At 40.8% G+C, this 24314-nt stretch overlaps 1 protein-coding gene across 1 annotated transcript in view; it reads right to left on the bottom strand.

Annotated features, from left to right (window-relative positions):
- TENM2 (teneurin transmembrane protein 2) overlaps positions 1 to 24314 on the bottom strand; it is a 1334042-nt gene that overhangs the window by 76022 nt on the left and 1233706 nt on the right. The window contains exons 14-17 of the mRNA XM_042780802.1: positions 22206 to 22416; positions 17030 to 17149; positions 13559 to 13820; positions 12513 to 12780 (exon numbers count right to left, since the gene is read on the bottom strand). Coding sequence (XP_042636736.1) covers positions 12513 to 12780; positions 13559 to 13820; positions 17030 to 17149; positions 22206 to 22416 — 861 coding nt within the window. The remainder of the gene's footprint in view (positions 1 to 12512; positions 12781 to 13558; positions 13821 to 17029; positions 17150 to 22205; positions 22417 to 24314) is intronic.

Below are 24314 nucleotides of genomic sequence, written 5' to 3'. Positions count from 1 at the left end.
TCTTCCTCAGGGATGTGTTCTGGGTCTGTATCCTGCTCCCTTGTTTCTACCACTTTATCCTGCTTCTTTGTGTGGACTGTGATGGTCTGTTGTCTCCGAGGCATCGTGGCATTGTTGTATTTAGATCTCTGTTGACTGTTTGTGAAGAGCAGCCAAGGGAGATTCAGGCTCTTCTTGGTGGTTTTTTATCATTGGCCCATTGGTGGAGAAGGAGGTAGAGGCTGTTGCTCAGTAAGTGAAGTTGCAGGAGGTGTGGGTGTAATTGTGTCTTATGAGGAGTGCTGTTGTCTTCCACTCAATCAGACACAAATTACAATCGAATAACTTTCAAAAAACTTGTCAGTCTTGCAGGTCCCGAGTGTCCTTGGGGTTGCTGGAAAGCAGAATGTGTTCTTAAGCCCCAGGAATCTGCGAGAGTGCTGTCTCTTTAAATATCCAAAATAGTCAAGCCGCTTTTTAAACCTTCAAAATGGTGGCATCCTCCAGACTGGCAAAAGTCCACAGCTCAGCCCACCTTTCTCTTCACCTTCTCCGTTTGTTCCCCAGCCACCGTGCACAGTCCTTGGTGCAGTCCCTGGCTAGCAGGGTGATTTTTAGGTTAATTCTTAAGTCCTACCACCACTCGGAAATCTCTAAGCTGTCTGGATAGCTCACAACCACTGCCACACCACAGCTCCGTATGTCTCCTTTTTTGGTATTTTCACGCAAATTCTTCGCTATTTGGGGTTTAGTCCACTTGTATATCCTTCCCTTTAAGGCTCAGGAGTCCAGGATTATTATCTTCTGTGTCTGTGTTAATTGGTTTCCCTTTTCTTTGTTGAAGAGGGTCTGTGAAGTCTTTCTGCCTAGTCTGCCATCTTGCTGGAACTCTACTATCCCTATTTGTAGATGATATGATCCCATATACAGAAAACCCAAGAGACTCAGTACGAAAACTACTAGAACTAATTGAGAGATTTAGCATAGTGACAGGATACAAGATCAACATACAAAAATCAGTTGGATTCCTCTACACCAGTAAAGAGATTGCTTAAAAGTAAATAAGGAAATCAATACCATTTACAATAGCTACCAAAATAAATAAATAAATAAAATATTTGGGACTAAATCTTACTAGGTACAAAAGACGTACACAAAGAAAACCACAAAACATTACTTAAAGAAACCATAAGAGATCTACATAAATGGAAGACCATACCATACTCATGGATAGGAAGGCTGAACATTGTGAAAATGTCAATACTGCCCAGAGCAATCTATACGTTCAATACAAACCCAATCCAAATTCCATCAACATTCTTTAAAGATATGGAAAAACCAATCACTAATTTTATATGGAAAGGAAAGAGACCTTGGATAAGCAAAGCACTACTGAAGAAGAAGAACAAAGTAGGAGATCTCACACTCCTGGATCTCAAACCTACTACACAGTCACAGTAGTTAAAACTGCTTGGTACTGGTACAATGACAGACACATAGAACAGTGGAATAGATTTCAGAACCCAGAAATAGATCTATTGACTTATGGTCAGCTGATCTTTGACAAAGTGCTGAAATCCACTAAATGGGTCCGAGATAGTCTCTTTTACAAATGATGCTGGGAAAAAATTGTTATCCATTTGCAGAAAAATGAAAAAAGATCCATACCTCACACAATAACGCAAAAACTAACTCTAGATGGATCAAAGACTTAAATGTGAAACCTAAAACTATGTAATTCATTAAGGAAAAATAGTGGCAAATTTAGGGGCCCTAATTTATGAGATAAAAAACTATCAAACATAACCAAAATATACAAACAGCAGAAGACAAAATAGATGATTTAGACCTTCTAAAAATTAAATTTTTGTGTGCATCAAAAGACTTCTCCAAGAGACTAAAAAGAGAGCCTACAGATTGGGAAAAAAATATTCGGCAATGACATATCTGACAAGGGACTTATCTCTAAAATGTATAGAAAATGTCAACACCTCAATATCAAAAAGACAAAAAAAATCAATTAAAAAAAGGGCAAAAGACATGAATAGACACTTCACCAAAGAAGATACTCAGGTGGCCAAGAAACATGAAGAAATGTTTGTGATTATTAGTCACTAGAGAAATGCAAATCAAAACAACCATGAGATCCCATCTCACCCCAGCAATAATAGCAAAGTTCAACAAGACAGAACATAACAAATGCTGGTGAGGATGTGGAGAGATTGGGACTCTCATACACTGCTGGTGGGACTGTAAAATGATATAAACAGTGTGAAAATCAGCATGGCAATTACTTAAAAAGTTGGAATTAGAAATACCATTTGACCCAGCAATCCCTTTACTAGGTATATATTCAAAAGAAGTGGGAGCCAGGACAAGAATAGACATATGCACACTTATGTTCATTGCAACACTATTTATGGTAGCAAAGAGATGGCAACAACTTAAGTGCTCATCAGCAGAAGAATGCATAACAAAACTATGGTGCATACATACAATGGAATGCTATGCAACACTAAAGAATAATGTAGAATCTGTGAAACACCACATAACATGGATGAACCTGGAGGATATTATGCTGAGTGAAGTAAGTCAATCACAGAAGGACAAATATTGTATTAGTTCACTATTGTAAAAAGTCAAGGAGAGGTTTATAGATGGAAGGAAATTTTCTTTGTTGATTACCAGGAATGGGATAGAAGGGGGTGGGGGGAACACTGCTAGATAGATAGAGACAAGTATTGATTTGGGTGAAGGGAAGGGCAGTGTACCAAAAGTGAGTGACCAACATGGTGGCACTGAGAAGAGGAAGACACAGAAGGTTCACAAGGGGTACAGACAACAAAGATAAACACTTTTACATATACAATACTGTGTTGTCAGTGATAACAAACAATCTATGGGTAAATAGATAGATAGACAGGCTGAATGATCAGGTATGTCTAGACAAAAGAGAATATACCCATGACCATATATAAGGTTGGCAAATGATATTTCTACATACATATTTGAAGGAAGCCAGGGCATCCAGGAGAGAGTGAGCAAGTGGCAGAAGGATCCAGGTAAGGGGAGGGACCCAGGTCTCAACCCCCAAGTGTCAGGAAAAGCAGAGGGGAAAGGAAAAGAAAGCCAGGGTGTCCAGGAAAGAGTGAGCAAATGGCAGGGATCCTGGTAAAGGGAGGCTGGAGAGGTTTGGAACAGCTAAGGGAGACAAACTTGTCTGTCAGTTTGTTGTGCTCTGGTGGGGGATTGCTGTGAGGCTTGAGGCTGTGCCACCAGTGTATCAAATGCCAGTGGGTTGCACATGGTGCACAGATTTCGGAGTGGCTTGCAAACTGAGACAGACTAGGAAGAAGGAGGAGGCTATATGCCTCTCAAAGAATTGCCCAGGGAAAACCTTATCAATAGCAGGGAAACACTGTCTGTTACATTACTAGGCAACTACATGAATAGCCTAGAAATACTGTCTGATACAGTGCAGGATGACAAGATACTTAGGTTGGAAGGCTCTCAGAATAGGATGGGGAAAGTGCTGCATCATCAGAGTAGAATCAACATTACTGATAAGGATAAAGTAAAGCTTTGGGGACCTCCATTTGCTGACATGACATGACTCAAATTGAGGAGAAACAGCTGCAAACATCCATTAATAATCGCAACATGGAATGTGCGAAGTATGAATCTAGGAAAATTGGAAATTGTCAAAAATGAAATGGAACACATAAAGATTGATATCCTAGGCATTAGTGTGCTGAAGTGGACTGGTTTTTGTCATTTTGAATCAGACAACCATATGATCTACTATGCCTGGAATGGCAATTTGAAGAGGAATGGTGTTGCATTCATCATCACAAAGGATATTGCAAGATCTGTCCTGAACTACAGTGCTGTGTGATAGGATAATATCCATCTGTCTACAAGGAAGACCAGTTAATATGACTATTATTCGAATTTATGCACCAACCACCAAAGTCAAAGATGAGGAAATTGAAGATTTTTTTAATCAACTTCTGCAGCCTGAAATTGACAGAACATGCAATCAAGATGTGTTAATTATCACTGGTGACTGGAATGCAAAAGTTGGAAACAAAGAAGAATCACCAGTAGTTGGAAAATTTGGCCTTGGTGGCAGAAATAATGCTGGAGATCGCATGACAGAATTTTGCAAGACCAACAACTTATTCATTGCAAATACCTTTTTCAACAACATAAATGGGGGCTATACACATGGACTTTGCCAGATGGAATATACAAGAAACAGATTGACTACATCTGTGGTAAGATGCAATGGAGAAGCTCAGTAAATTCAGCCAAAACAAGGCCAGGATTGATTGTGGAACAGACCATCAACTGCTCATATGCAAGTTCAACTTGAAGTTGAAGACAATTAAAACAAGTCCACGAGAGCCAAAATATGACCCTGAATATATCCCTTCTGAATTTAGAGACCATCTAAAGAATATATTCAATTCTCTGAACACCAATGACTGAAAACAAGAATTATGGGATGGCATCAAGAACATCACCCATGAAGAAAGCAAGAAGTCATTAAAATGATGAGAAAAAAAAGAAATGATCAAAATGGATGACAGAAGAGACTCTGAAGCTTGCCTTTGAGTGGAAAAATGAAGCAAATGGAAGAAATGACAAGATAAAAGAGCTGAACAGAAGATTTCAAAGAGAAGCTTGAGCAGACAAAGCCAATCACTATAATGAAATGTGCAAAGACCTGGAGTTAGAAAACCAAAAGGGAAGAACATGCTCAGCATTTCTTAAGCTGTAAGAACTGAGGAAAAAATTTAAGCCTCAAGTTGCAATATTGAAAGATTCAATGGGCAAAATATTGAATGATGCAGGAAGCATCAAAAGAAGATGGAAGGAATACACAGAGTCACTGTACCAAAAACAACTGGTTGGTGTTCATCCATTTCATGAGGTGCCATATGATCAAGAACCAATGATACTGAAGGAAGAAGTCAAAGTTGCACTGAAGCAATTGGCAAAGAACTAGGCTCCGGGAATTGATGGAGTACCCATTGAGATGTTTCAATAAACAGATGCCTCACTGGAGGCATTCCCTTGGTTATGCCAAGAGATTTGGAAGACAGCTACCTGGCCAACTGACTGGAAGAGATCCATATTTGTGCCCATTCCAAAGAAAGGTGATCCCACAGAATGTGGAGATTATTGAGCAATATCATTAATATTGCACACAAGTAAAAGCTTACTGAAAATAATTCAAAAATGGATGCAGCAGTATATTGACAGAGAACTTCCAGAGGTGCAAGCTGGATTCAAAAGAGGATGTGGAACAAGGGAGATCACTGCTGATATCAGATGGATCTTGGCTCAAAGCAAAGAATTCCAGAAGGATGTTTACTTCTGTTTTATTGACTATGCAAAAGCATTTGATTGTGTGGATCATAACAAATTGTGGATAACATTAAGAAGAATGGATATTCCAGAACACTTAATTGTACTCATGAGGAACCTGTACATAGACCAGAAGGCTGTCATTCGAATGGAACAAGGGGACACTGCATGGTTTAGAGTCAAGAAGGGTGTGCTTCAGGGTTGTATCCTTTCACCATATTTATTCAATCTATATGCTGAGGAAATAATTTGAGAAGCTGCACTATATGAAGAACATGGCATCAAGATTGGAGGAAGAATCATTAACAACCTGTGATACGCTGATGACACAACTTTGCTTGCTGAAAGTGAGGATGAGTTGAAGCACTTACTGATGAAGATTGAAGAATACAGTCTGCAGTATGGATTACATATCAATATAAAGAAAACAAAAATCCTCACAACTGGACCTATAAACAGCATCATGATAAATGGAGAAAAGATTGAGGTTGTCAAGGACTTCACATTGCTTGGTTCTATAATTAATGCCAAAGGAAGCTGCAGTCATCAGATGACATGTAGCACTGGCAAATTGGCTGCAAAAGACCTCTTTCAAGTGCTGAAGAGCAAAGATGTCTCCTTGAGGACTAGGTTGTGCCTGACACAAGACATGATATTTCCAATTGCCTCATATGCATGTGAGAGCTGGACAATGAATAAGGAAGACAGAAGAAGAGTTGATGCTTTTGAGTTGTGGTGCTGGTGAAGAATGCTGAAAGTACTGTGGACTACTAGAAGAACTAACAAATCTTCCCTAGAGAAAGTGCAGCCGGAATGCTCCTTGGAAGTGGGAATGGCCAGACTTGGTCTTACCTACTTCGGTTATGTTATCAGAAGGGACCATTCCCTGGAGTAGGATGCTTGGTAAGGTGGAGGGTCAACGAAAGAGGGGAAGACCCTCAATGAAATGGATTGACACACACAGTGGCTGCAGTGATGGCCCAAGTATAGCAGACCAGCTAATATGACTATTATTTTCAAATTTACACACCAACAAGTAATGCCGACGATGAAGAAATTGAAGACTTTTACAAATTTCTGCAGTCTGAAATTGATCAAACTAGGTGGACTATATGAAGAAGAACACTGCTTCAGAAGTGGAGGAAGAATTATTAACAAACTGCGATATTCAGATGACCAATCTTCCTTGCTGAAAGCAAAGATGAGTTGAAGCACTTACTGATAAAAATCAAAAACTGCAGCCTGCAGTATGGATTACACCTCAACATAAAGAAAAGAAAAATCTCTCACAAATGGACCAATAAACAACATCATGATAAATGGAGAAAAGACTGAAGTTGTCAAGGATTTCATTTTACTTAGCTCCACAATCAATGCTCATGGAAGCAGCAGTTGAAAAATCAAATGGTGTATTGCATTGGGCAAGTCTGCTGCAAAAGGTCTCTTTAAAGTGTTAAAACCCAAAGATGTCACCTTAAAGATTAAGGTGTGCCTGACCCAAACAATAGTATTTTCAATTGCCTCATACGCATGTGAAAATTGGATAATGAATAAAGAAGTCCGAAGAATAGACGATTTTGAATTATGGTGTTGGTGATGAATATTAAACATAACCATCGACTGCCAGAAAAATGAACAAATCTGTCTTGGAAGAAGTACAGCCAGAATGCTCCTTAAAGGGAGTATGGTGAGACTTCATCTGATGTACTTTGGACATGTTATCAGGAAGGACCAGTCCCTAGAGGACATTATGCTTGGTGAAGTAGAGGGTCAGTGAAAAAGAGGAAGACCCTCAATGAGATGGATTGACACAGTGTTTGGAACAATGTATCAAATATAGCAGCAGTAGTGAGGATGACAGGACCGGGCAGTGTTTCGTTCTGTTGTACATAGGGTCACTATGAATTGGAATTGACTCAATGGCACCTAACAACAACAACATCCAAGTTGGCACCCTCAACTGAACCTTCTAGCCTCCTAAACTGTGGACAGAAGATTTCAGAGGCAAAGAAGACAAAATAAATTATCATAATGAAATGTGAAAAGACCTGGAGTTAGAAAACCAAAAGAGAAGAACATACTAGGCATTTCCCAATCTGAAAGAACTGAATTAAAAATTCAAACCTGGAGTTCCAATATTGAAAGATTCTATGAGAAAAAATATTGAATGATGCAGGAAACATCAAAAGAAGATGGAAGGAAGACTGTACTAAAAAGAATTGGTTGATGTTCAGCCATTTCAGGATGTAGCATATAATCAAGAGCCAATCATACTGAAGGAAGAAGTCCAAGCTGCATTGAAGGCATTGGTAAAAAACAAGCCTCCAGGAATTGACAGGATACCAACTGAGATGTTTCAACAAACAGGTGCAACACTGGAAGTGCTCACTTGTCTATGCCAAGAAATTTGGAAGACAGCTACTTAGCTAACTGACTGGAAGAGATTGATATTTGTACTCATTCTAAAGAAAAGTGAGGCAACAGAATGTGGAAATTATTGAACAGTATCTTTAATACCACACACAAGTAAAGTTTTGCTGAAGATAATTCAACACTGGTTGCAGCAGTACATTGACAAGGAACTGGCAGAAATTCAAACAAGACTCAGAAGAGGATGTGCAATGAGAAATATTATTGCTGATGTTAGATGGACCTTGGCTGAAAGCAGAGAATACTAGAAAGATGTTTACCTGTGTTTTATTGACTATGCAAAGTCAATCAACTGTGTGGATCATAACACATTATGAATAACGTTGCAAAGAATGAGAATTCCAGAACATTTAGTCATGCTCATGTGGAATCTGTACACAGACAAAGAGCCAATCATTCAAAAAGAACAAGGGGATACTGTGGGGTTTAAAATGAGGAATGGTATATGCCAGGGTTATCTTTCACTGTACTTATTCAGTCTGTAACCTAAGCAAATGATCCAAGAAGGTAGACTATATGAAGAAGAATGAGGCATTAGGATTGGAGGAAGAATGATTAAAAATGTGTGATATGCAGATGCTATAACATTGCTTGCTGAAACCGAAGAAGATTTGAAGCACTCACTGATGAAAATCAGAGACTACAGCCTTCAGTATGGATTGGACTTCAACATAAAAAAACCCAAAAATCTTTACAAACGCACCAATAAGAAACATCATGATATACAAAAAAACATTGGAATTATCAAGGATTTTGTTTTACTTGGATCCATGATCAACGTCCATGAACGTAGCAGTCAAGAAATCAAACATCATATTTTATTGGACAAATCTCCTGGAAAAGATTCCTTTAATGTGTTGAAAAGCACAGATGTCATTTTGAGGCCTAGGGTACACCTGACCCAAGCTATGGTATTTCCAATCACCTCATATGCATGTGAAAGCTGGACAGTGAATAAGGAAGACTGAACAAGAATTCATGCTTTTGGATTATGGTGATGGCAAAGAGTATTAAATATACCATGGACTTCCAGAAGAATAAGGAGTTTTGTGGTGTTGTGGTTAAGCCCTCAACTGGTAACTGAAAGGTCGGCAGCAGTAAACTCACCAACTACTCCATGGGAGCTCTGGTGGCATACTGCTTAAGGCATCTGACTGCTAACCAGAAGGCTGGTGGGTTTGAACCTCAGAAGGAAGATTTTGTACTTGCATAGGGATACCACTTCGGAAACCTAAGGAGGGGTTGCTATGAGTCGAATCGACTCAATGGCAGTGACTTTGGTTTTTGTAAGTACTCCATAGGAGAAAGATGTGGCAATATTTACTCCATACAAGAAATATGTGGTAAAGATTTCAGCCTAAGAAACAATATGGGGCAGTTGTACCCTGTCCTATAGGTTCACTGTAAGTTGGAATTGATTCAAAGGCAAGAGATTTAGTTTTGGTTTGGACAGAGGAATGAACAAACATAATCTTGGAAAAAGTAGAGCCAGAATGTTTAGAAGCAAGGATGGCGAGACTTCATCTCATGTACTTTGGACATATTATTAGAAGGGACCTATCCTGGAGAAGGACATAATGCTTGGTGAAGCAGAGTGTCAGAGAAAAAGAGGAAGACCCTCAACGAGATGGACTGACACAGTGGCTGCAACAATGGGCTCAACCACAGCAAAAATTGTGAGGATGATGCAGGAGCGGGCAGAATTTTGTTCTACAGTACATAGGATTGCTGTGAGTCAGAACCTGCTTGACGGCAGCTAGCAACATCAACAACAAACTAGGAGAGAATAAATTTGTTGTTAAAACCATCCATTTGTGATATTTCTGTTACAGCAGCAGTAGATAAACAAGACAGAATGATAGAATCAAAACATTTTGGAAACGGCTTAATGAATCTAGACAATGAGCATCAGTGGCCATTAAAATCACTAAAAGATATACAACTGGACATTGTCTACCTCCTGATGAAGAACATAATACCTCCTATCAATTTGTCTGAACCTGAAAACATCTCAGGATCCAACTACAAATGTACAGGAGACAGTAAATAGATTAAACAATAAGCGTGCATTCAGAAACCAAAACCAAAACTAAAACAGGCTATGGGAAATTCTACAACCAAATAGTTAAAGAGGTTTTTTTTTTTTTTTTTTTTTTTGGTGGGGGGAAGTGTCTGTAGACTAAAATGAACTTGGAAAAAATCAATCAATTGAAAGAGGTGGATCTTATTTGGGTCTAGAGCCAAACAAATACAATATTGATATTTTTTTGATATTGATGAGAATTGAAATATTGAACAATTATGACCTATTTAATGATATTAAGAAATCATTGTGGACTTTTTATTTGTAGTTTTGGTAATGGCATTGTTATATGTTTTTAGAGTATCTTGTGCAGATTCATTCTGAAATATTATGGATACAATGATATGATGTCTAAAACTTGCTTTGCAAAATATGGGAGACAGGAATAGATGAGGATAAAGAAAAAGCAAGATTTGTCATGAGTTTATAATAGTAGAAGCTGGAGCACATGGGGGTGCATTATAATATTCAGTCTGTTTTTTGATACTATCATTTAGATATTGGCTAAAGCCATATATATATATATATATATATATATATATATTTCTGATTAACCAGTATGTTATACTAAATGTACCAGTTACTCCAAAATCTTTTATGCTATATTTAAAAAAACTCACTGCCATCAAGTCAATTCCAACTAATAGTGACCTTATAGGACAGAGTAGAACTGTACTATAGGGCTTCCAAGGTTGTAATTTTTGCAGAAGCACTGTAACATCTATTTCCCATGAAGTGGCTGGTAGGTTCAGACTGTCTGCCTTTTAGTTAGCAGTTGAGGGCTTAATCATGGTGCCACCAGGGCTCCTTTACTATCTTTACCAAGGTATTAACTCTACTTACTAGTGAGGCAGTGTAGCATAGTGAAGAGGGACCCCGGCTGGAGAGAGACAACTTGGGATCATTGGCAGAGCTGTTGTGATCAGCTGGGCCAAGACTTTAGGCAACTTATACTTTCCCTCCTTCATCTGCATGATGGGATTATAAAAGTGCCTACCTGGTAGGGTTATTGAAAGTTTACCCAAAACAAAGCATTTATTACAATGGGAGTGTCTGATGAAATCTGGCTACCAATTACAGTGAAAAATTTTGAGTTTGCTTGTTTCTTATTTTGCCAGCTTATCTTTCCTCACAATGAAAAGCGTAGTGCCTAAGGCACTTGACTGCTAACCAGAAGGGTGGCGGTTCAAACCCACCAGCCATTCCTCAGAAGGAAGATGGCGCTATCTACTTCGGTAGTGATACTGCTTCAGAAACGCAAGGAAGGGTCGTTTTGAGTCGGGTCTGACTCGATGGCACATAACAACAACAACAACAACAATTGGTGAAGAAAACACAGGATTCTGATTCTCAATTAATTTCCAGAGAGTTTGCCATAAGTAGGGGGAAACAACAACAACAAAACCAGATAAATTGATTTTAATCCACAGCTCAAAACTCTTTAAAGACTGATAACCATAAGATCTTTCTCTTATGGTGACTATAGAGGAAGTTGTGTAATTTCTTCAATGATAAAGCCCTGAAACCTAGCAAGTGGCTTTGAAATCCCTTAGAGCTCCATTTTCTGATTCTTGTGGTGCATTCTGTGCCATTTGTAAGCATTTTTTCCTGGAACATGATCTGGTCCCTGTCTGCCTTTCATATAGTCTCTTATGTTTTCCTTGCCCACTATACTCCAGCTACAGTGGCCTTCTCTCTGTTCCTCAAACACATCTCCTTCTTCTCTCTTCCTGGAATGTCTTTCTACTGATTTTCACATGGCTCCTTGTCATTTGAGTCTCAGATTAAAAATCACCCCTCTGAAGAGACTTCCATGAATGCTCACCCATAGTTTCCCTTCCTCCCCACGATAATCAGTTATTTTTATTTTCGTATTAGCACTTTTCACTACTTGGTATTTTCTTGAGCAGTCTGTGTTTATTTTCTTTACCCCTTACTAGAATTTGAGGTCTAACAGAGGAGGAATTTTGTCCATCTTGTTGGCCACTGTATCCTAATCTACTTGAATAGTGCTTGGCACATATTGTTTGATGAACTTGAGTTGGCCAATGACTCATGGTGACTCCCCCACACAACAGAAGAAAATGTTGCCTGGCTCTGCATGATCCCCATGACCCATTGCATATTGAACTATCACAATCCACAGGGTTTCCATTGTCTGATTTTCCAAAGTAAGTCACAAAGCCTTTCTTCCTGTTGTTGTTGTTGTTATGTGCTGTCTAGTTGGACCCAACTCATAGTGACCCCTCCTTGGTTCCTGAGACAGTATCACTACAGAGGTAGATTGCCCAAACTTCCTTCCAAGGAGTGGCTGGTGGGTTTGAACTGCCAGCCTTCTGGTTAGTGCCTTAGGTACTACGTTACAAGGGCTCCCCCTTTCTTCCTAGTCCATCTTAATCTGGAAGCTCTGCTGATACCGCTTCAGTCTCAGAGCAGCATGCAGGCCTCCACTGACAGGTGGTGGTGGCTGCGTATGTGGTGCATTGTCTGGGAATTAAACTGGTGTCTCCTGCAAGGAAATTAAGAATTCTACCAGTGAGCCACCACCACCATCTCTCTGGCACATACTAGGAGCTACATAAATATGTGTTGAATCAATAGATGATAAAATCCATGAATCAATGAATGGTTGAAACCAAAAACATACCAACAGCATCTGAGAGTCCATATACCCTTTGGCCATAAGCATCCGTCTTGTCCCAGATGAATGTGTAGGCCAGGTTGGGAGAAGCCTGGAATGACTTCTGGAAGAGATGCCCCTCCACAGCTACCATCAGGTGCACCTTGATGAGGTTCAGGGGTACTGTAGACTGGGTCATGGTAATCTTCAGGAGTGACTTGTACCCTGCGGTTCTGGAGCTCATGTAGCGGAGCTTCACGTTGGAACCAGGGAGCTCAATCTCCTCATGAAGAACCTGCAGGGGGCAAAACATGGTAGGCGGGCTGAATCTAACATCCCCCCTTCCCCAGGGTGAGCTTCTCCTAAAGGCAGGGGCTGCCTGCCTGCTGCCTCCCTCACTGATGCATCATACCTTCTCTGGGTGCAAGAACCACTTCCCATAGCTGAGGAAAAACAACAACAACAAAACTTCATCCTACATCATGGAGTGAAGGGGCTGAGGTTATGATTTTTGGATTAATAATTATTCTTGGTCACTGTTGTGTTTCTTTTTAAAAACCACACTGTTGGCAAAAGATGTAAATAAGAACAGCAGGCTTTATTGCTAGCTGCATGCAAGGAGGCCACGAGAGGCTGTAATTACGTGAACCTGCAACTTCCACTGACAATCGGTATAAAGCAACAGGGAAGCAATAATGTAATATGCCCTCTGTTGTAACACCAATGTAGATCATTAAAGTGCCTCTTATCATGTATCTCTGTGACTAACAGGAATAAAAAACAATTTAGAGGTGGGTTGCACGTATGTATATTGTTTTTATTTTATTAGAAGCTTCAGTGACTGCCAAAGTCTTGGATGACTCTCTGGAAATATCCAGAATGTCCAGGAGAGATTCAAAGTTTAGTTTCCAGTGACTATAAATTCCATTGTGCTTATTGCTTTTTGCTCTTATTCAGTTCCCAATATTAGTTTCTAGCCTACTCAGAGAGAGAGATGTGGTAGGAGGAAGGTAGACAGTTAGATTGGGTCTGGGCACTAGCGAGAGCACTACCCTGGTACCCGCTATTCCTACCTGGGTCTCAGGCACGATGGGGTTCTGCCCAGGGGCAGCACTGAAGAAGGTGGACAGTGGGGAGGAGATGATGATTGGGTCAGGTCGGACAAAGCCACTGAGATCACAGCTGGGGATGGAATTCTCTTCGGTCTTCATCACCAGGGTGTCCATGGCATAAAAGCTATTCCACGGCAGCCACACAGTGCGCTCCTGGCTCATGAATGGGGCTCGCTCAAAGTGCAGGGTCAAGGACGCCCCTCCATTGGCAATCAGGTCAAACCTGAAGAGAGGGCAAATGGGCTCACTGAAGGGGTGAACTCCCCTTCAGACAGAGAAGGGTGCTTGAGCTCCTCACTTCAAGGCAGAGGAAGAACAGAGCACAGAGGAGACAAGCATAGGCTTTGGAGGCTGACAGCCTGGGTTGGAACCCTAACTTGATCACTTACTAGATATGTGACTATGGGCAAGTTACTAAACCTCTTGGTCTGTAAAATGAGAATAAATGTACCTATTTTACAGTGTGGTTGAGAGAATGAAATATCATGATGAGTAGAGAGCAACGGTCAGCAAACTATGGCCCAGCAGTTGAGTCTGGCCTACCACCTGTTTTGGTAAATAAAGTTTTATTGGAACACAGCCATTTTCATTCAGTTACGTATCCTTTATGGGTACTTTTGTGTTACAATGGCAGAGCTGGGTAGTTGTGACAGAAATCACAAATTTTTTAGGCCTACAGAACCTAAAGGACTATCTGGTCCTTTATAGAAAAGGTTTGCTGATCCTTAGTGTAAAAGCACTTAGCACGGCACTAGGCTAATAGGTGTGTTCTGGTCAACATATAGTTGTAGCAATGTGATTCTAGGACATAGGGAAGGACTCATTAAAGTTTCTGATATTTTTGACAATGGCTTGGAAACTATTTCTTGTTTGTTCAAGAGCTAGACTGAGGTATGTTACCAGTAAAGTAAAATAAAGGTACCCCTTTTCCAATTAACAGAAAAAAACAAAACCAATCCAAGCTCACTGCCATCGAGTCGGACTCAGCGATCCCTCTTTGGATTTCTGAGGCAGTATCACTATGGAAGTAGATTGCCCAACCTTCCTCTGAGGAGTGGCTGGTGGGTTTGAACTGCCAGCCTTCTGGTTAGCAGTCAGATGCCTTAAGCACTACACCACCAGAGCTCCCAATTAACAGAAAAGAAGGTGGTTAATGGGGTTCACTCCTCCACTAGAATGTTGGCTCCTTGAAAGCAGTGGAGCTGTCTCTCTTGATCACTTCAGAATCCCCAGCAGCAAGCAGAGTACCTGGATCACAGTGGACATTGGATGAAAATATAGTGACTCACAGGTTTCACCAATTTTGGTCAAAATAATGATGTTTTGAGTAGACCTGAGAGGAATGACTAAGGAGCCCTTGAATATTACAGTGAATATCAGAGCATGCACAGTACAAAAATTTGTTTGCTTGTTTTATATTTATTTAGTGGTCATGCGTGCTGCAGGGAGTGGTTTTGTATAGAATACCGACGAGAGTCAAATGTTTTTGAGTAAAATTGTTCCAGGTTGGCATGATAGAATCAACTCATGAATGTCTGTGGCACACATAACTGTACAACAGACTGTGAGATTCCATGAGGCCTTCTCTGACATACTCTGTGAATTTCATGGTTTTGCAACCTGAATAAACTGAAGAATCTTTGATCCAGGAGGATGAGTGGGTAATCTGAGAAGTGAATTTGGCCAAAATTAGTCAAGAAGCAGCTGAGAGGGATGGGAAGAATAAGGAGGGGATAGAGAGCAGTCAAGGTCTCAGAAATGTCCTCTGTGTTGTCTCACAGGAACGTTACTCAAGGACATTAGTTCTTCAAGGATGCTTACTTCTAAGAATTAACAAGGGGCCAAAGCAGCTCTGCATAGAACACAAACACAGTCCTAGTACCTTAAAGTGAGGTCTTTGAACAGATCCAAATGGGTTCAGCAATAACCAATGAAGTGAAATCAGAACAGACTTCAATTTTTAAAACTTGGGTGAAATGGAATGACAACTAGAATTGGAAAAATTAGGCATTGAAGTCCTTGTACGGGAGACTCAGAAGAGGCGTAGTGAGCCCTTTCAGGAGCCTGATGTAGGGAGATTAGATTATTGCCAGGACTGTGGAGAGCAACACACATTTAAAGCAGTATAGTTAGATGCCATCTTTAAGCAGGACAATGTTGTTTCCAACTCAATCGTTAAGAGATTTGATTACTACGTATCACACACACACACACACACACACACACTTCCTTTGTTTTCTAAGAGGGAGATTAAGTTTCTAGCAGGGTGTTGACTTATTATTATTATTATTATTTTTTGTGTGTGTTCTACTTATCATCCTGGTTCACCCACATTTTACAAATTCAGAACCATTTCAGTTTCACTTTTTCAACCATGACTGAACTGGGAGGAACTGGTTTGAGGCCCACTTAAAATAATTATATCTGGCTGTGGAAATGTATGTCTAAGATATCAGACATTTAGTAAATATTGAGGAGTTGATATGAATCTTTAAATTCCTTCTGTTTTCAGAGTTAGGAATATGAGGATAGGGATACTCTGGGCTGGTAATTTTTGAAACTGCCTGCAAGGTTACCTCAGGAAATTAGAAAGTAAGACCAAACTCTTCACCTGTGAAAGACAAGAATTACAGTCCCTACTTACATGATTGTGACTATGATCCAGGCCCTAGCTTTATAGTAAAAATGTTGCATCTGATTTACAGCAACAGTTCCCTCTTTCATTTTGAATAGAATGCAATAGTGTTTTTTTTCGTCTCAGAGCAAGTAACATTTTTTCCCCTTCCCATAGATTTCTTTTCTGCTCCTTCATATCTTTTTCTTTAAACTGCAACTCTGTGCCCAATGGATTAAGGAAATGGCAGAGCTTTCATCTTGGTGGGGGCTGAAGGGGTACATGTTTCCAATCAGAAGATAATAGGGAAAGGTTACCTCCTTCATACAGCAGGATGACTGCTCAATGTATTTAATTAGACTCCTCTGATTACATTCCACCCCCTTAAAACAGTAGTGAAAACAACACAACTCCTAAAGCCACAGATGAAAGCAGAAGGGGTTTACCCAGGATACCCCTGTCATCCTGCACTGCCTTTGATTTAAAATAGGGTGAGGTTGGTTTCTAAGAGCTATCTTTTCTTCTTTGTAGAATCCACCCCCTATTCCGAATACATGCACATACAGATAAGCATTTACCTGACATGAAAAAGGAGGAGTAGCGCTGTTGACAGCCCTGGATAGGTTGGCCTTTCTATTTATTTTCCTTTTTTGGTATCACATAAAAAGCAAGACATATCTTTGGGGGACCCTGACTAGAGGCCTAGCCTGTGGGAACCCCAGTCCACAAGGAGGAGCCACGTTCCAAGCCACTAACGCCATGTGTCTCTGTATGCACACTGGGTTCTGGGTAGGTATGAGCCTCACAAAGCTACTTACGTGCCATCCTGGCGGGTGATGGTGTAGCCGTATTTTGGGTATTTGACAAAAGACACGTTCACCCCAACGAGGGGAGTCCCATCTGTAGTTACTACTTGGCCTCGGATAAGAGAAACCAAGCTGAGAGAGAAAGAAATGCGAGAAATCTTTGAGTCATGCAGAGGACAACAGACACAAGGGGGCAGGGGTTGTCGAGTTTCCCTCTCACACTGCCACTTCTCCCCTGCCCTCATCAGGTCTCCTAAGGCAAAGAAAAAGGTGTCTTGGTGGCACAAATGGTTTGCGTTTGACTGCTAACAGAAAAAAAGGGTGGGGGGAGACCCTCAATGGGGCTGTGACAATGAGTTCAAGCAAAGCAAATATTGTAAAGATGGCACAAGACTGGGCAATGTTTTGTTCCATTGTACACAAGGTTGGTATAAGTTAGAGCCAACTTGATGGCACATAACAACAACAACAACAATTAACCAAAGTTTCAAACCCACCTAGTGATGCCATGGAAGAAAAGGCCTAAAAACCTGACAGTCTGCTTCTGTTGAGATTACAGCCAAGAAAACCCCATGAAGCAGTTCTACTTTGTAACACATGGAATTGCCATAAGTTGGAGTGGACTTGACAGAAACAACAATAACAAGACAAGAAGATTTTCAACATTAACTTCTGGCTTTGTGTGATCACACCTCACAGAGAGATGTGGGCAAGAGTGATGTCTCAAGATTTTCTTTTCCTGAGGAGCAGACCGTAGACATTTTGGGGTGAAATCCATGGGCAGCAAGTCCTGTCACATGGCTGGACTGTCAGGTCCTCTGTGCACATGGCCTCTAGCCTTGGCCTTGCTCCATTTCTTGGCATTATTTGACTTTTGCTTGGCCCAAGCTTCAGGCTGCCCCTCATCCCTTACGTTTATGCCTCAGCCTGGCACAGGGAGTATTATGCTCGGGTGACAGCTTCCCCATCTGGCTACCCATTTCCTTCTTTGGCTTTGGAGGAAGGCCATGTCAGAAGTCACATTACTCTTCTCCTCGAGGCTGGGATGTAGGAGGGAGTAGAGGGAACACGCAGAGGTTTGTACGAGGCTGAGACATAGACACACGTGGTGTTTTGCTGCTAAGAGCAAAATGAAGATAGTGCAGGACTGAGCAATGTTTTGTTTTGTTATACATAAGGTCACCATGAATTGAAGCCTATTTGATGTCAACTGACAAAATTTCTCATAATCCATGAGAGCCTGAGGAAAAGAGAATATTGGAGACCATTTTTTTTTTTTTTCTGGTAGAAATATCATGGATTCTGGAGTCCATGAGGCTATATATTTCTCTTCTATAAAATTCAAATTCCTGCTATCTTGTGTAGAGGTTTTTTTTTTTTTTTTTTTTAAATCCCATTCAACTTCATTTTAGTGTCAGTGAGAGCTCCCCTGTCTCTAGGTCACAATAACTAGAACTTTCTCTTGAATGCCAGACTCCAACCAGCCACCTCTGGGTAATTTCATAAAGTTATGGAGATGCCAAAATGTTTTACTCAAAGTCCATGGAGGGAGACTACAGACATCTCTTCTTATCGGAACTCTCTTGAATTCCTGGAGAAATGGCTAATGAGAAACTTCATTTTTGCATTGAGACTAGCCCAGCAAACAGGTCTGCAGCTGTCTCATTGGCCTTCCTAGACACTGGGTAATTTGGCGAAGGCAGGGAGGTTGTCAGGCTCTGAGGTTCCTGGGCACACTCCCAATTTCTGGACTAGGTAATCAAGTTGACCTGTTCTTTGCCAGGATCTTGTCAAAGTCTGCTCGATTTCTGGAATGCACTTACTTTTACAATCCCAGATGTTCTGACAACTGGAGCGATGCTCTCTCCAAGAGCCTCTCTTTTTATTAGCAATACCCAAAACTGCTCAACTCCAACCTTTTGATGATCTCAGGAGCATTTAGACTGTTCCACTGACAGCTCTAATTGTCTGCTACTGGCTGCATAACAAATGAATCCCATTTTTAGCTGGTTCCAACCACAATATCAGAGTGTCCTGAAAGTGGAAAACTAATTTATGAAAATAATCCTTTTGTTCAATTCCACTTTCTTATCTTCCTCAGACTGAGATTTCTTTAAGGCCTCACCAGACACTATTTTAAAATCAATGATGTGTGTTGATGACCACAAGGTCTACAGTGCTTCTGATGAGAAAACAAAATTGAGAATACATTCTATAGTGTTCCTTTTCCCCCTACACCTGTTATTTCCTTTAAATCATTCATGTAGCATAAGACTTTGTGAAGTGCCATAGGAATAAAACGGGCTGGGTTGCTTGTGATTTCTACCCTATATTTTTCTAATTCTTTATTGCTGCTGGCTTCCTATCATTTCCAGGCAGTCAATTTGCAGAAAAAATTCAGCTACGACATGCTATCAGTTCATTTCTATTTATGATTATTGATGTGTAACAATTATCACATTATCTAGATAGTGAGATCTGCTCTATAAATTATAGTGGTGTAGTTAAGGCATTTTAGTTATTTTGTGTGCCATTATCTAGGGGAAACGCCTTTTTATAAGTCTTGAATTAAGTTCTTTTTCACTCCTAGCTTTGTCCTTCATTATTTGTCAGATGATAATGCACTGAAATTCACATGCTTGCTGAACTTTAACCTGTATCATGGAGTAACACTTTGTGTTTCTGAATTATGCTGACATGTGAAAGAGAGCGTAGGCTCATTTGGGTGGTGCTATTTATTGTTACAAGGAGCTCTGGTGGTGCAGTGCCTGAGGCATCTGTCTGCTAACTAGGAGGTTGGCAGTTCAAACCCACCAGCCACTCCATGGAAGAAGATGGAGCAATCGACTTCCGTAAAGGTTTACCTCCTTAGAAACCCAATGGGGTCACTATGAGTCAGAATCGACTCTATGGCAGCAGGTTTGGTTTTTCATTTTGGTATTTATTGCTGCATTCAAGGCTTCAGAAGAAGGTTTCTTTAAAGGAATTTTCTTTCACCCAAGTCAATTATCACTCATGGTGACCCCTTGTGTGTCAGAATAGAACTGTATTCCATAGGGTTTTAAAAGCTTTGACTCTTCAGAAGCAGATTTCCAGGACTTTCTTCCAAGGTGCCTCATGGCGGGTTCCAACTGCCAACCTTTTGGTTAGTAGTCAAGTGCTTAACCAGTTGCACCACCCAGGGACTCTGGGGCTGGTTTAGATCCCTGCTTGATCTCCTTACATCATGGCTCTAGCTTAAAGTACCTTCAGAAATGGTAACTAATAATGAGGAGGATATGATTAAATTATAAGGGACAGGAGAAGAAGGAGCAATGAAAAAGAAAATATCAGAAATTTATTGGATTTCAGGTAGGAATGATGGAATGTTAATCAGGAAACTGACTGAAACAGACCATGGCCCTTTGGAGGATGCATTTACAGTAGAAGTGAATGGTTATGGATTGAATTGTGCCCCCAAAAAGTTATGTTGCAGAACTACCCCAGATCATGTTTGGAAATATGAGTTCTCTTTTGTTATGTTAATGAGGCCATATTTGAATACACTGGGTCCTAAACCTATTGTCTTATAAAAGAGCACACTAGACACAGATGTATACAGGGAAAGACAGACATCATGCGAAAATCCCCCATAGGCCAAGAAACTTATGTAAGCAGCACACTTCCTGATTTGTTCCTGGGGCTACCTGAGTAAGGTAAAGGAAACTAAGAGAAATGTGTGATAACGGCTGTCAGAAGGAGTAAAGGGGTAAGGACCCCCTCACTCAAGTTCCTAGAAGGCATGGAAGAAGACCCTTGCCCATAGTTCTTATTTCTCCACGTAGAAAATGGAGATGATGCTGGAGAGAATGGAATGAAGCATGGAGATGGTGTGGGGCACACCCAAGAAGACCATGCCCACCACCTATGTGAGGATAGTCACATCAGCAGACACCATGGACGTTTGGACCTGGACCGAGCCAGAGGGATATCACTGACATGAGACATAAGAAGACCTTTGCTTCTCCACTCTGCCCTCAGAATCAGAAATATTGCTTAGAAGAGTAAGAGGATGGGATGTCTCAAAGCCAAACTTTCCTCTTGCCCTCCTCTCCTGGGGTACAGTTCTAACTTGCCTTAGGAGGAAGGGAGGGGTCAAGTTGGCTACAAAATAAACCCAGACTTTGATTCTGAATATTCACAAGGCTCAAATTAGCAACTGAAGCAAACGTGAGAACCTCCTAAATACCATTTTGGAATTAGGGGTGAAATGCAGTGACACAATGCCTTGTGCATAGTAGGTAATTAGTAGATATAGTTGATGCGATTGCTGTGAGGTTAGAGATAATTGACATGAAGTCTCCGGCTCGTTATTTTGCTCGTTCTTGTTAATTGCCATCAAGTTGACTCAAGGCAACACAATGTACAACAGAATGAAACACTGTCCAGTCCTACACCATTCTCCACAATAGTTGATATGCTCAAGTCCATGTTGTGGCCACTGTGTGTATTGGGAGCTCATCTGCTAGCTCTATATTGCACAATATTCTGTTGTGATCTATAGGATTTTCATTGGTTAATTTGCAGAAGTAGGTTGCCAGGCTTTTCTCCCTAGTCTGTCTTAGCCTAGAAGTTCCAGTGAAACCTGTCTACCATAGGTGACTTTGAAATACCAGTGACATAGCTTCCAGCATCATAGCAAGACACAAGCCATCACAATATGACAAAGTGACATATAGATGGTGGCTGGCTTATTATAGGTGATTAATAAATTCAGGCAACTTGCATTCTCTTGATTCTCATGCCATGAATGATATGCTATTAAGTTCATAATGGCACTCAAAACACTCTTTTGAATGAAAAGTTTCATCAATGATCAAACAAAAGCCACCATCAGAGGCATTATCAAGGGGGATTTATAAATAACAATAATGCCACATATATTAATACTTTATAAAATCATCTGAAAATCAAGGAATCAACAGGTACCTCAGCAGGTTCTGGGTTGAAGGTGGCCAGACCCTCAGAGTCCAGGCCTTTGTTCTGGGGCCACAGCAGAGGGAGGGAAGGGACCCAAGTGAGCCACAGCAGGGGGTTCCCTCAATGGGGAAGTTTCCATGTTAATTGGGTCCCTGGAGAAACTAGGAGTTCTTCTTTTTCAATAAGAAAGGACCCAGATGATCCCATAGCCTGAAGATAGAACACTTACCTGCTGTTGAAAGGGTTGTCTCCAGGAATGATGTGAGTGCTGTCTTTGCCTGCCAAAAGCTTAATGCGGTCATAGAAGGACTTCACCACAGGCGAGTCTGTCTGGCCCTGCTGGATGATGTCTAGGGGATCACGGGAACCCCGGCAGAGCAGGCTGTTCTGACAGGCTGACTGCAGGCAGCAGTCGGGATCCAGACAGTCCACCAGGCCATCTGAGGGCAGAGGCAGAGAAGGGTCAGTGTGTCCCATGGTAAAAAACCACTTGAATATGTCTCACCATTGTCACCAGCACAGGCATGAACCACATCAAAACTGAGGGCCCCTATTGACAGGTTTCTTACAATAGGCAGAATATCATTACAACATGCATCTATAAGGGGGAAAAACAAAACACTAAAAGAAAATAATTGAGAATGTTGACAAATGGTCACTCTTGGGTAGCAGATTGGAGCAAGATCTTAATTTTCTTTATTATAATTTTCTGAGCTTTCTACCATACCTATGATGAACTAGTATTATCTGTGGTTTGAAAAAACAAACAAATAAACCAACTTTGCTTTAAACTACACAGCACAAAGAAGACCACCCATTTGTCAGTTCTTAGGGGCCTATTCTAATGAGTGCACAGTAATCAAAATGCAAAAGGTTCCTTAATTCTGCCTTTAATGGAGAGCATAATTTCATCCCTGTTCCCTCTGAACTGCTGTTCCCTCTGACTGTTATAGAACCAGGGACTATGAGTTTCATATATATTTTCCAACAAACATGGAGACATGCCTTTGGCTTGGGAACCCAGACATTAAGGCATCAGTATACCCAACTGCTTATGGTTCTACCTTCCCACATGCCCCCAGGCCTTTGACCATCTTAATTTACTTGTCTAGACTTCTGCCTCTGATCCCTGTTCCTCAGCTGGTTCCTATTTATTCACTGATCATTCAACAACTATTTATTGAATGCCATCCATGTGCTGGAAGTCAAACAGTGAGCAGAAAACAATAGCATATGTTCTTTAGGAGCTGACAACATAGTCAGGGAAACAGACATGACCCATCTGTAAGTCTAGATGTGGCCTCCTCCCCCATGAACCTTCGTGATGTTTCCCCTGGTTAGGTTAGATATTCGTGTTCTATTCACCCTTGAATCAGAGCTTCTCAAAGAAGGTTCTACATCAGATTCCTGTGGAGGAGCATTAGGAGCCTAGCCTTGACCTCCAACCTGGAGAGAGCCTCCAGGAGCAGTCATGGAATCTTCATTTTAAACATGCTTCTCAGGTGATTCTAATGCAAAACAACTTCTAGAAATGGAAGTTAATGCTTAGTTCCTTGTGTTGGAATGAATGATCTCTTACTGTTTGCTTTTCTGCCTAGAAAATGAATACCTGGAGTAGAAAGAACAGTGTCTTACTCATTTCTGTATTGATGTCTGTTGTTGTTGTTGTTATGTGCCGTCGAGTCAAATCCGACTTATAGCGACCCCTCCTTGGGTTTCCGAGGCAGTATCACTATAGAAGTAGGATTGCCCAACCTTCCTTCCGAGGAGTGGCTGGTGGGTTTGAACCGCCAGCCGTCTGGTTAGCAGGCAAGTGTCTTAGCCACTATGCTACCAGAGCTCCCTATTGATGTCTAGCCTAATGCAAAGCATGGAATCAGGCAATCAACAAATATTTGTAGAATGATTAAATGACTGTTTCTCATTCTTTACATGTCTGTAAGGGCTGAGAATGGGAATGCCAGGGCAGTGTTGATTCCCTGGAATTTCCTATTAGAACAGATTGATTGGCTAACCCTCATTCATTCTGCTGGGAATTGATTGAACATACAGTGGAGGAGCTTGGAGAATAACTTGCTTCTTGTTGTTGTTGTTGTTATGTGCCAACGAGTTGGACTATATCTTGCTTATACTTCCTGAATTTGATGGTAAACCTTTTTTTTTTTGGTCATAATTAGCATTATAGAAGCTTGCACTCAAACCCTGGGCAGTGACTTGACAAACACATGTACTGGAACACTGAATCAGAGTTCTACCTGTGTGCTTTAAATAGATTACAATGTAATTTTTTGGCATTACCCTTTCATTTGGTTCCACTAATGAAATTGAAATATGTAAT

Source organism: Orycteropus afer, unplaced genomic scaffold (assembly GCF_000298275.1).
Source record: "Orycteropus afer afer isolate SDZICR_OR568_19922 unplaced genomic scaffold, OryAfe1.0 scaffold00062, whole genome shotgun sequence".
Classification (NCBI taxonomy): domain Eukaryota; kingdom Metazoa; phylum Chordata; class Mammalia; order Tubulidentata; family Orycteropodidae; genus Orycteropus; species Orycteropus afer.
This window is presented reverse-complemented; position numbering and strand designations above follow the sequence as displayed.